The 12,840-nt window shown below is 27.2% G+C and overlaps 4 protein-coding genes across 4 annotated transcripts; 1 reads left to right on the forward strand and 3 right to left on the reverse strand.

The window, feature by feature from the left end:
• Positions 1 to 2,435: 2,435 nt before the first annotated feature.
• On the reverse strand, positions 2,436 to 3,083 carry NAEGRDRAFT_74306 (uncharacterized protein; the record flags this gene model as incomplete). The annotated part of the gene is made up of 1 exon (XM_002670602.1): positions 2,436 to 3,083. One exon carries the CDS (start codon positions 3,081 to 3,083, stop codon positions 2,436 to 2,438), a length of 648 nt encoding a protein of 215 aa, XP_002670648.1.
• Positions 3,084 to 3,990: 907 nt separating this feature from the next.
• Positions 3,991 to 4,829, reverse strand: NAEGRDRAFT_81774 (uncharacterized protein). Its single transcript, XM_002670603.1, has one exon. The coding sequence runs from the start codon at positions 4,783 to 4,785 to the stop codon at positions 4,111 to 4,113; it is 675 nt and encodes a 224-aa protein (XP_002670649.1). The 5' UTR covers positions 4,786 to 4,829; the 3' UTR covers positions 3,991 to 4,110.
• An 80-nt stretch (positions 4,830 to 4,909) lies between these two features.
• NAEGRDRAFT_59636 (uncharacterized protein) lies at positions 4,910 to 10,366 on the reverse strand (the record flags this gene model as incomplete). The annotated part of the gene is made up of 1 exon (XM_002670604.1): positions 4,910 to 10,366. One exon carries the CDS (start codon positions 10,364 to 10,366, stop codon positions 4,910 to 4,912), a length of 5,457 nt encoding a protein of 1,818 aa, XP_002670650.1.
• A 1,125-nt stretch (positions 10,367 to 11,491) lies between these two features.
• On the forward strand, positions 11,492 to 12,617 carry NAEGRDRAFT_74310 (uncharacterized protein; the record flags this gene model as incomplete). Its single annotated transcript, XM_002670557.1, has 2 exons — positions 11,492 to 12,342; positions 12,392 to 12,617. The coding sequence occupies 2 exons, from the start codon at positions 11,492 to 11,494 to the stop codon at positions 12,615 to 12,617; spliced, it is 1,077 nt and encodes a 358-aa protein (XP_002670603.1).
• Positions 12,618 to 12,840: the final 223 nt, after the last annotated feature.

Here is a 12,840-nt window from a genome sequence, read left to right on the forward strand (position 1 = left end):
AAAATAATTTAATTAATTTATTAGAAAGAGATTTTAAACAAATAGAAGATTTACCTATAAATATTAAAATTATACCTGAATGTAAATATTCATATGGAACTAGTATTATTGTAATTCAATTAAAAATATTAAATTTTATTAAAAATATTAAAAATAATGAAATGATTAAATTTATTCCATATTTATTAAAACAATTTAATAATTTAATTGATAAAAATGTAAATAAAAATGTAAATATAGAACAAGTTAGATTACAAATACTAAGATCAATAATTTCAATTTTGGAATTAAATTCTACTATTATAGATATTAATAATATTTTAAATTTATTATTTAATTATTATAATTTAATGTTAAAAAATGAAAAGATTTATTTTTTTATTTTAATTGATAAAATATTAAATTTAAATTATATTCCAAATATGGAAATTACTATAAAAATGTTTGAATCATTTATAAATGATTTAAAAAATGAAAATGATTTAATTTTTCCAATTAATAATTTAATTTCAATTTCTTCTATTGAATTATATAAAAATATAAAAAATATAATTATAAATTTATTTAAAAATGAAATTCCAATTAAATTTATTATTTTATTATTTGAAAAAGATTTTAATTATTTTAAAGAAATGATAAAAAATGAAATTGAAATTTTAACAAGAATATTAAATTATTTAAATGATTTAACAATAACAGATTTAGTAAATGAAACATTTATATTAAATAATTATCTATATATAGTAAAAATATTTGATAATATACCAATTAATGAAGAATTATTTAATTCAATTAATAATATAATTAATATTTTACCAAAAACATTTCGTAGTTGTGTAATTGAAAATAATTGTATAGTACCATATTTAGAATGGTTAATTAAATTATATAATACTAAAAAATTATATAATTATTCAATTGAATGTAAAAATGATATTACAATAACATTAGTATCATATTTAATTAATATGATATTAGATACCTATTGTTTAGAAATGTCTTATTTATTACATACTATTTTAATAATTGATATTTGTAATGAAGAAAATCCAAATTCATTATCTATTTTATTATCAAGAATTAATGAATTATCAAAAGATTTATCTTGTATTGAATTGAGATGTTTAACATGTATGATTATTTATCCATATTGTTCTGATTTTTTATGTGATAAATTTGCATTTCTTAATTGTCAATTCATTGAATTATTAAATATTAATGATTTTAGATTGGATTGGTTGATTTATTATTCTCTATCTTTTATTAGAGTTTTAGATGATTTAATGGAGAGAAGTAAATTTTGTAAAAGTAGAGTTTTTACAATTTTTGAATATTTGGAAAAATTATTTACTATAATATCATCATCAACAACATTATCAATGAATATGATGGATACAAAATCATATCATGAAATTATTAGATTTAAAAGAAAATTAAATATTTATTTGGAGGAAAGTAATAGAGAAGAGATGATTTTATAAAAAGAATGATGATTCATTGGATCCAATTATTTTTATAATACTGTCATAAAATTAAGATTAACCTCCTTTTTTGTTATATTGTTATTGTTGAAGTGTTTCTTGTTAATTAGTACTCTATATTTTGACATATTGGATTTAAACTGTTTGCTGTTCCTGCTCCCTTTGCTGGTTGAGGTGGTTGAAATTTCACACTCAACAGTTTCATTCACACAATAGTGATGATCATCTAATTGAACAAGCCTAAGATTTGGGTTGGATTGTGGTGTAATTTTATAAAGGAAATTGAGATTGACTTCCTTAATTAATTCTCTATCATTTTGTAATTCTTCACCCATAAATCTATTTACTATCAATTTTAAATGATCAATTTTATATAATAATTGTTGATTATTAATTTAGTAACAAAATTTAAATCTCTAAATACATGATTATCCTTTTTAAATATCATACTTTCCATATCTAATCTATCACAATAACTCATTTTATAATCAAATTTATTATCAAATAATATTGGTTCAATAACATTTCTTGTTTTAAATATTCAAAAAAAAATAAAAATTTTGGATTTAAATTAATACATTTAATATTTGTTTATCTCTTATTGTATCTAATATTGAATATAGATAATTTATAGGAGGTGATTCATATTGACTTTGATTTTTTATAATATATTTAAATTATCTTGTATTGCTTTTGATGGATGTTGATATTTGGTTTTTAATAAAGAATTACAAGTAATATCTAATTTAATGATAACAATATTGTCAAATTGTGTAAAAATGAATACGAATATTAATTGCGTTTACAATCTTGCTATTGTTAATCGAATGAATATGAAAAAACCCAATGCCTATTAAATATATTCATCATTATCATCATTGTATAATATTATATTAAATAATATATTAATATTATTAAATAATATTATTATTATAATACTAAAATTTAATAATATTAAAAACATACCATTCCAAATAAAATAATAAAAGGTAACCAAGTTTTCAATAGACCACTCATACCATTAACATATTTACCATAAAAAAACATTAAAAATCCAATTTCAAATATAGAAATATTTCCATTTTTAAATTTCAATTGATTTAAACAATGTATAGTATAATGATGACAATTCTGACAAAAGAAATTATACATTTTAGATCTAAAACATTTAGCACTACTCTTAATAGTTTGATCATAGTTTTTTAATTGTTCTTGATTTAATTGATTTTTAATATTTAAATATCGAGTTGGTTTTCCAAATGCAAAATCATCAATACTAATATAATAGGGTCCTGCAAAATCATGAATTATACCTTTTGAATTAGCAATACCCATATGTCCAATAAATGGTAATATCCATGTTATTAATGGTATTGGTGTCCATACAATACAATAGGGATATCTATCTATTGATGGATTTATTATTTCATTATTATTATTATTATTATTATTATTGTTATTATTATCATGTTCATATTGTTGTTGTTGTTGTTCATAATCATCATCATCATCATGTTCATTATTCATATAATCATCCGAATCATCATTGTGATGATGTGTTGATTGAATAATTTCCTCCTCCGAGTCATCATATTGTTGCATTTTTTTTAATATTTTAATTTATATAACTTTCTTATTAGATATCTGATTTGCTTGTCAATTTGTTTCAAACAAGACAAAATTTAGAGATTTATGCCATTAGGAGAATGTTCATGCACATGATCACATAGATCATAATTTTTTAATTTGTAACCAAAATATCAACTTGATTTATTCAGCAGATTTATAATTCCATGTTTCATAATAAAATGGTCCATGGCTGTGTAGCTCAGATGGGAGAGCAAGGGTAGTACACTTCTGGCACGCATGTTCCATTGTGATAATAATGGTTTGTACCGCCTAGTATTGTGTCACTAGAGTTGTCTTTCGATACCTCATTCCCCCTGGTCACACGATCGAAACGTGTCGCATCCAATACTTTTTTTTCTCATATTGTAAACATTATCTTTTCAGTGAATTTAATTGGTTAGTACAAATCATCAGCTTAAGGTTGAGATTCCAATTCAAATCAAATTAAAATTCTTTTTAAAAAAATGCAACAATCAAACAAACGCTCTCAAAGTACAACCAACCTTATTAATTTGATATTGTTGTTGTGTTGTTTGTGTTTATTTTCTCTCCTCACCATTGTTACTAAATGTAGTGAAACTAATTCCGATCTTAAATTGAATACTGATTCATCGTGTGCTGCAGTGAGTTGTTTAGTAGGATCCTATTGTGAGAATGGAAAGTGTGTTCCAATATTGAATAATAATAATAATAGGATAGTAGCAGTTGGAAGTGATGATTCATCGTGTGCTGCAGTGAGTTGTGTAACTGGTTCAATTTGTCAGAATGGAAAATGCATTGCAACCAATGTTGGTGTAATAATGGAATCGAAAAGAAATTCAACTGCTAATCAATTAGGTGATGGAAAATTCAAGTTGGAGCTTTTTTCAATTATTGCTTTGATGTTATTAATGACTTTATTACTTTAACAATTTCTCTCTCACTTGATATTATTATTACTCTAATGTCTATCTAGATAAATTAAATTAATTTGTTAAGTTGTATTAAGGAAAACATAAATTTACAAATTTAAATGTTGTTTTTGAATATTAATATAATGAGTGTATGGATTAACAGAAAGAGAATCCAAAGTTAATTTTCTATCCTTTAAATCCTTCATACATTTAACATATAAATTAAAAACTTCATAATTATTGAATAAATGTTTGTCATAATTAATTGCCTTTCTTCTAATTAAATAATGTTGTTGTAAAAGTTTTTGATTATGATCTGGGAATGGAACATCAATAATTAAATCAATTTCACTTCCAATTTTACGTAAAATTTCAGATTCTTCTTCAAGTTTCAATTGAGATGCTAAACAAATACCATTAAATCTCATTAAAGATGTAGCAGATGACGTAGCAGATAATTCTTGTTGATCAATGAGTGGAACATATTGTTGTAATTGTAAAGTATGATATTTAACATTTGGTAATTGTTGAGATAATTTCTCACCAACATATGGAGTAACATAAATTGTAAATCTCAAATGTTGATATAAAATATAAATGGATTGTAAAATATGATTAATTAAATCCATATTTGTACGTGTTGAATGTGGGAATGAAGCAATTAAAACTGATTTTCTATCTGTATCTATATTTGGTAAATTAGGGAAGGCACTCATCATTCCTTTTAAGAAGGCATCTCTAACTGTTTGTCCAAAACATGCTACTTCACCTGTACTTGCCATTTCAACTCCCAACTTTGGATCACAATCTAATAATCTTCTAAATGAAAACATTGGAGCTTTACATCCATAGAATGATTTGGAAAATCTCTTTCTTTGAATAATTTCAAATTCTTTTGTAATAATACTATCTATCATTATCATCAGTTTTACCATTACTATTATTTTGTAATGATGATGTATTAGAATGTGTAATGGATTCAACTTGTTCACGTTTCATTGTAATTTGTTCAAGTAAATTCATTTGTTGATAATAATTTCTAGTTGGAACATTACTACCTGGTAAGCTTGTGATGGTATTTGAATTGACCAATGATGATGCTAATGATGAAGAAGAAGATGGTAAATTGAAATGATGAGTAAAGATTCTAGTAGCCAATGCAATAAAATCCAAATCTAAAGTCTTACTAATGAATGGGAATGATCTACTTGCTCTCAAATTACATTCAATAACACGTAATCTCTTTGATAATTTCAAATATAAAGATTCAGATTCAAAACTATCATCATATCCATCTAGTGAATTTGTTGAGAATGATTGAGTCATTCCTTGTTGTTGTCCATGTTCTTCTTCTTCTTCTTGATCATCATCATGAATACATTCATTATCAAATAAGAATTGCATATTAAATGGACCACTAATTGATAAAGATTTAACAATCATTGATGCCTTTTCTCTAATTAAATCTTGAATATCAAAACTCAATGAATAAGGTGGACAAATTAGAGTAGCATCACCAGAGTGAGTACCTGCTCTTTCAACATGTTCACTAATTGCATCAATAATAATTTCACCATTCATTGCAACACCATCAATTTCAATTTCTTTAGCATTTTCATAAAATTTAGAAATGACAACTGGATGTTCTTTAGAAACGTCAGCAGCCATATATAATTGTTGTAATAATTCAGAATCTGAATAAGCAACATTCATTGCAGCACCTGATAAAACATATGAAGGTCTAATTAAAACAGGATATTGAACCTTATTAGCAAAAATTAAAGCATCTTCAATAGTAATTAAATTAGCCCATTCAGGTTGATAAACCAATTTGTCACCTGTCTTTTCATTAACAAGTGAATCTAAGAGTTGTGAAAATTTAGAACGATCTTCACATTTATCAATTGAATCTGAACTAGTTCCTAAAATTTTAACATGACATTGTTTATCCAAAGGTAAAACAATATTATTAGGTTGTTGACCACCAACACTAACAATAACACCTTGTGAATGTTCCAATTCATAAATATCTAAAACTCTTTCTAAACTTAATTCTTCAAAATATAAACGATCAGGTTCATCATAATCAGTTGAAACAGTTTCAGGATTATAATTAATCATTATAGTCTTGTAATTTAATCTCTTCAATTCTCTAACACTCATCACACCACAATAATCAAATTCAACACTACTACCAATTCTATAAACACCACTTCCTAATACAATTATACCTTCATCATTAAATGAAACATCATGATGATAACAATGATCTGGATAAATCATTTCACCTCCTTCCTTTCCAATACTATTAATACCTGCATTATAGGTTGTATAGAGATAATTTGTTTGTGCTGGATATTCTGCTGCTAATGTATCAATTTGTTTAACAATTGGTTCAATCTTATATTGATACTTTCTAATAAATCTAACCATTAATTCTTTATCAATCTTACTTAATTTAGGTGGATTTTTATAGGTATCTTTATATTGTGGTTGAGTATTATTAGTATTATTATTAGTAGTATTATTAGTATTATCAGTAGTAGTATTATTACTATTATTATTAGTATTAGTATTATTATTGAAACATGATAATTGATATGGGAATTGAACTTGATTCTTTAAAATTGCTTGTAAAAATTCATGATATAACAATGAAGGTAAACTTGAAGCAATTTGTAAATCAGAGAAACCTTGTTGTTTGGAAAGTAAAAGTAATGGATATGGAAGTTCAGGTAATGAATTCAATAATTTACCAATTCCAACCAATGCCTTCTTAGTTTGAATAATATTTTGTAATTTGTACAAGAACCAACGATCAATTTGAGTAAATTGATGAATTTGGTCAACTGTCATTTCAAAATGTTCCATAGCAAGTGAAATAGCAAAGATACGTTGATCAGTTGGATGAGTTAATTCTCTAATAATCTTTTGTTTGATATCTTCTTTTGGTGAAACTTGTGGTTGTAAAGCAAATGGATTAGTGACACTACTATTAAATAAGTGAGAATGAGAACTAGATCCAAAACTACCATAATGAGTTTGACCAAAGCTTCCAAAATGAGTAGAACCAGATCCAAAACTACCATAATTAGTATTAGCAGAACCAACACTATTATGAGATGAACCAGAGTGATGGTGATATTGATACTGTTGATGGTGATGTTGGTGATGATTTGAAGAAGCAGTAGTAGTATTAGTATTAGCAGCAGTATTAGAAGAAGAAGAATATTGTTTCATCAACTTTTCCAAATCAAATGAAGAATTGGCAGAATCAAATCCTCTATATGAAGTATCAACCATTCTAATAGCTTTTTGAATTGCTTCTTCAAAATTTCTACCAATGGCCATCACTTCACCAACACTTTTCATTGCTGATCCAATGACAGTTGAAACACGAGTGAATTTCTTCAAATCCCAACGTGGCATTTTAACAACACAATAATCTAATGCAGGTTCAAAACAAGCAATAGTTTCCTTAGTAACAGAATTCTTAATATCAATCAATTCCATTCCCAATGAAAGTTTAGCAGCAACAAATGCAAGTGGATAACCAGTTGCTTTTGAAGCCAAAGCTGAACTTCTTGATAAACGAGCATTAACTTCAATGATAACATATTCCTTACTGTATGGATTCAATGCATATTGAATATTACATTCACCAACAATACCCAAATGTCTAATAACCTTAATAGCAGCAGTTCTCAACATGTGATATTCATCATTATTTAATGTTTGTGATGGTGCAACAACAATTGATTCACCTGTATGAATACCAACTGGATCAAAGTTTTCCATATTACAAACTGTAATACAATTATCATTACAATCACGAACAACTTCATATTCAACTTCTTTCCATCCCTTAACTGATTTTTCAACAAGAATTTGAGGTGAACTTGAAAGTGCTTGAGTTGCCAATTCTCTCAATTCACGTTCATCATTGGCAAATCCACTTCCTAATCCACCCAATGCAAATGCTGCTCTAATAATTACTGGATAACCAATGTGAGAGGCTGCTAAAATTGCCTCTTCAACATTATCACATGCCTTTGAATCAGCAATTGGTTGTGAAATTTCACGCATCTTTTGATTGAAAATATCACGATCTTCAGTATCAATAATTGATTGAACAGGTGTACCTAATACTCTACAATTCAATTCTTCTAAAACTCCTGATTTGTGTAATTGAACACCACAATTTAATGCAGTTTGACCACCAAATGATAAAAGTAAACCATCTGCATTCTCCTTCTTAATGACTTTTTCAACAAAATCAGGTGTAACTGCCCCGAAATAAACTCTATCAGCCAATTCTTTACATGTTTGAACTGTAGCAATATTTGGATTAACTAAAATTGTATAAATTCCTTCTTCTTTAAGTGCTTTAATAGCTTGTGATCCTGAATAATCAAATTCACCTGCTTGACCAATTTGTAAACCACCTGAACCTAAAATAATAACCTTCTTTGGTAATACCTTCTTCTTTTCATCAAGAGTTGAGAGTTTCTTTTCTTCTTGAATAATTGATTGATTAAAAATACTCTTCTTCATTAAAGATTCTTGTTGTTTTAAAATTGGAGTTGAAATATCTGAAGTATCTTCAACAGATTTCAATAATTGATTGAATTTAGTTTTCATATTCTTATGATGTTTGATAAATACTTTGCTATATTTAGATTCAAAATTTTTAACACGATGTAACTTGTTTGAAATCTTTAATTTGATCAAATCAATAAATTGATCAAATAAAAAGAAAGTATCACTTGGTCCACCTTTAGCTTCTGGATGAAATTGAGCTGTAAAAATTGGTAAATTCAAACAATAAACACCTTCATTAGATTGATCATTGGCATTAATGAAATATGGTTTGAAATTTGAAGGTAAAGTTTGATTATCAATAGCATAACCATGATTTTGTGAAGTGATAAAACATTTACGTGTTAATTGATCAATAACAGGTTGATTATGACCTCTATTACCAAATGGTAATTTATAAACACTTGCACCAATAGCTTTACCAACCAATTGATTACCTAAACAAATACCAAAAATAGGAATAATTGGAACTTGTTGTTGTTGTTGAACTAATGAAATATATTCAGATAAAATTGAAATAGTTTCATGGAAATTATTTGGATTACCAGGTCCATTACTAATAAAAATACCATCAATATTAGTATTATTAGTATTATTAGTATTATTATTATTAGTATTATTATCATTGTTGGTATTATTATTGTTTGAATTATTAACATCTAATTCTAACCAATTATAATTATATGGAACAACTTTCAATTCAACATCTCTTTTAACAAGTTCACGAATAATATTATATTTCATACCACAATCAATAGCAATAACTTTAAACTTATTACCTTTACCATAAATAGTAACATCTTTACAAGTTACTTTCTTAATAATTTCAACATCTTGACCTGGATCATACCATTGTAAAGGAGCAAGACCTTTAATAGAAAGTTCATGTTCATAATTAATATTTGTAACAATTCTTGCTAACATTGATTTTTCATCTCTCAATTTCTTTGTAATTGCTCTCGTATCAATGTGATATAGAGCTGGAATATTATATTCTTGTAACCAACGATGAAGTGAACAAATTGCTTCATAATGTGAATAATTATGTGAATAATCTTGAACTATTAAACCTCTAATATGAATCTTATCACTTTCTAATTTTGGAAGCAATCCAAATTCATCTAAATTCTTATTACCATTATTAGAAACTGTTGTTTTGAAATTTGGTGCACCATAATTACCAACAAGTGGAAAAGTTAAAACTAAAATTTGACCATGATAAGAAGGATCAGTCAATGATTCAGGATAACCAACCATTGCAGTTGTAAAAACACATTCACCACTCACAGAAAATGGTGAATTCCAATTGGAATCATTTTCAATTAAACACTTATTAGCTCCAAATAATTTACCATAATATCTTGTACCATCTTGTAATTCTAAATAACCATCAAACATATCAGATGGTGATGGTTGATTATTATTCATCATTTTACCATTATTATTATTATTATTAGGATTAGGAATGGTAGTAGTGGTTGTAGTAGTATTTGTAGCTGTAACAAGTGTAGAATTGGATGATGATTCAGATACTGTTGGTGAGGTTGTTTGATTCAGAGAGTTGGAATTTGAATCATCGGACAATAATAAAGAAGCAGCACTCAATAAACTATTCAATGGATTATTGGTGGTTGAAGCAGAATGACCTGTTACTGCTGCTCCTCCTGTGGTGGTTGTAGAATTGGATGATGGATTGGTGGTGGTATTAGCCTTATTATTGGCATAAACCATGTAGGATTTGTTAGAAGGTGATGGAGAGTACATTCTTTTTTGAATTGACAATTGTTGATTAATGACAATGAAAGACAAATACAAACATTTAACTACTGTTTTTCAACAAAATTGTGTATTAGTTTCTAGAGTGTATTGTTTTTAGAGATGCTCAAGAGAAAAAGAAGTACTTCTCGTGCTCTTTTTTTCGAGAGGGTTTTATCACTCAATCCAACCCTGAGCGAATTTATAGTCCTCAACTACCCACCTAATATCTTCCCAACCATTGCAATTAGCCTCAACATGTTCATTGAAGAATTGTGCAGCTTTCTTATTTTACATTGTAATCCTGTGTGTGGGAGAAAAGCTAACGTTCGGATTTCAAAGTGGTGGTCTGAGGTAATTTTTCAAAGGTTCCTCTGCTAAAGAATCCAAGAGCTTGTTTGGAAAAAGAGATGTTAGTTGGTGGGTACCACAAGAACAACATGAGGTTGGTACATGTGAACGAAAGAGAAATAACCATCATCAGAATGTTTCTCATTAAAAAGAAAATATGAATAAAACAATGTCTATCAATATTGTGGAAGGAAATGTAGAATTTTGAACTGTTTGTTGAGAAATATATTACCAGAAAAAAACGACATTTTCTATCAAGGGAGGACACCAACAATGATTACAACGGTGATATTTAATCGGAAGATAATGGATTAGGCTGACTTTCCTTAAAAATGAGGAGAGTTTATATTTGAACAACTACGATTTTGAAACTCAAACCCTGCATATTACCTTTGTGATAAGTATGTACTACACTCAGAAGAAGAAATGATAACACTGAGAAGGCCTACGAAAACTCAAACCTAAGGAAAGTACGCTTCAAGCAAGGGAGACTATCATTGTAGAACAACTATTTGTAATTGGATCCTTAACTCTCTAATTTCCAACTTATTCTGATATGAATTGACGTTTGTACAAAAGCTAATTACATTCACAAAGTATAGTAAGATCCTAACACTGAATTGTAATTCACCAACATGGAGTTGAGTGTGACCAATGTTCCACTGTCAATCATCAATCATTAACCAATAATAACTGAATTCAATAACCCAAAATTAAGGCGGGAAACTAAAAATTTACAGTTTATAGACGTTATAAAAATCCTTAGAAAAAAATTTAAAAAAAATGAGCAAACATTCAAGCTCTTCTTCATCACTTTCCCATCATTCATCAAGGAATTTATCCCATTCAAGTAGTAGTAGTAATACAAATAATAGTGGAGGGAATTCTTCTGGGACTGTAAGCTCTAAGGATGAAAATTCTAGTAGGGATGATGTTTATGATGAACAAATGACTGAAAATCCGAACGCTTATTATTGTGCCTTGATTAATAAGTGGTTGGATCAATATACAACAACAGTTCATAGAAGAGTTTCATCGATAACGGATTGTTCTCCATCACTGTTTATAATTCTATATGAATCCATTAGTAAAGACAATCCGAATACAAATCCTAAGCAATACCCTAAGTTTATTAGAGACAAGACATTAACTATATCTCAAAATCAATACAATCTGGTGGAATTAATAACATACCTCAAAGAAAAGTACAAACATTCATTCATATTGAGGAATATTGAAATACATAAATTAATAGATAGAGAACCCTATGAAATTATTAAATTCCTTGATTGGTTTATTCAATTAGAAAAGAAGAGAGTTCATGCCTATATTCCCCAATTGGATGATCCTTCATTCCAATCACAAGAAACACCAAAGGATGAAACCTTCTCAATCAAACACAGAAAGAAAATGCTCAAAATTCAGAGAGATAAATTAGAGGAAGAACATAATTCATTCATTCACAAAACAATGATTAATGCACAAGCTAAGGAAGAATCTCTCATGAGACATTATTTATCACACAGTAATAGAATTGAAAAGGAAAATTTAGTTTTAACTGTAAATAGTTTAAAGAAGAAAGAACGTGATATGCAATGTAAATTACAAGATAGAAAGGATTCTATTTCTAATTTGTAAGTTGTGTGATGATGGATTCTAATAATATTTAATCTAAAATGAAAGTTATAAGGATCAAATGAATATTATTAGGGATAAGTTAGATTCACAAACTAAGTTAGATAAACATGTTTCAAGACAATTATTCTTGGACTTTGATAGATTACAAAGAGAATTTTACACTCACAAACAAAAAGAATTGGAACTTAGAAGATTGAAATACATGTCAAAGAGAGAAAAGGAACAATTTCAAATTCATTCAAAGCTTAAAACCCTTCTAGATCAAAACTAAGCTATTTAATTCAACATTTATTAAATATTTATTTACTTTGTTTACAATAAAAAATGCAACAACATGTCATTCCTTCATCACCGTTAGCCACCAGCAGTAGTAGTGGTGGTGCTAATCACACTTTTACATCTCCGAACTCAACGACACAAGTTAAAATCCATCGATTTACATTATCTTCTCTCTTGAGATGTATGATGGAGTCATCGAGTGATGTTCATGGATT

The sequence above is a fragment of the Naegleria gruberi genome (assembly GCF_000004985.1).
Source record: "Naegleria gruberi genomic scaffold NAEGRscaffold_69, whole genome shotgun sequence".
NCBI lineage: Eukaryota > Heterolobosea > Eutetramitea > Acrasida > Naegleriidae > Naegleria > Naegleria gruberi.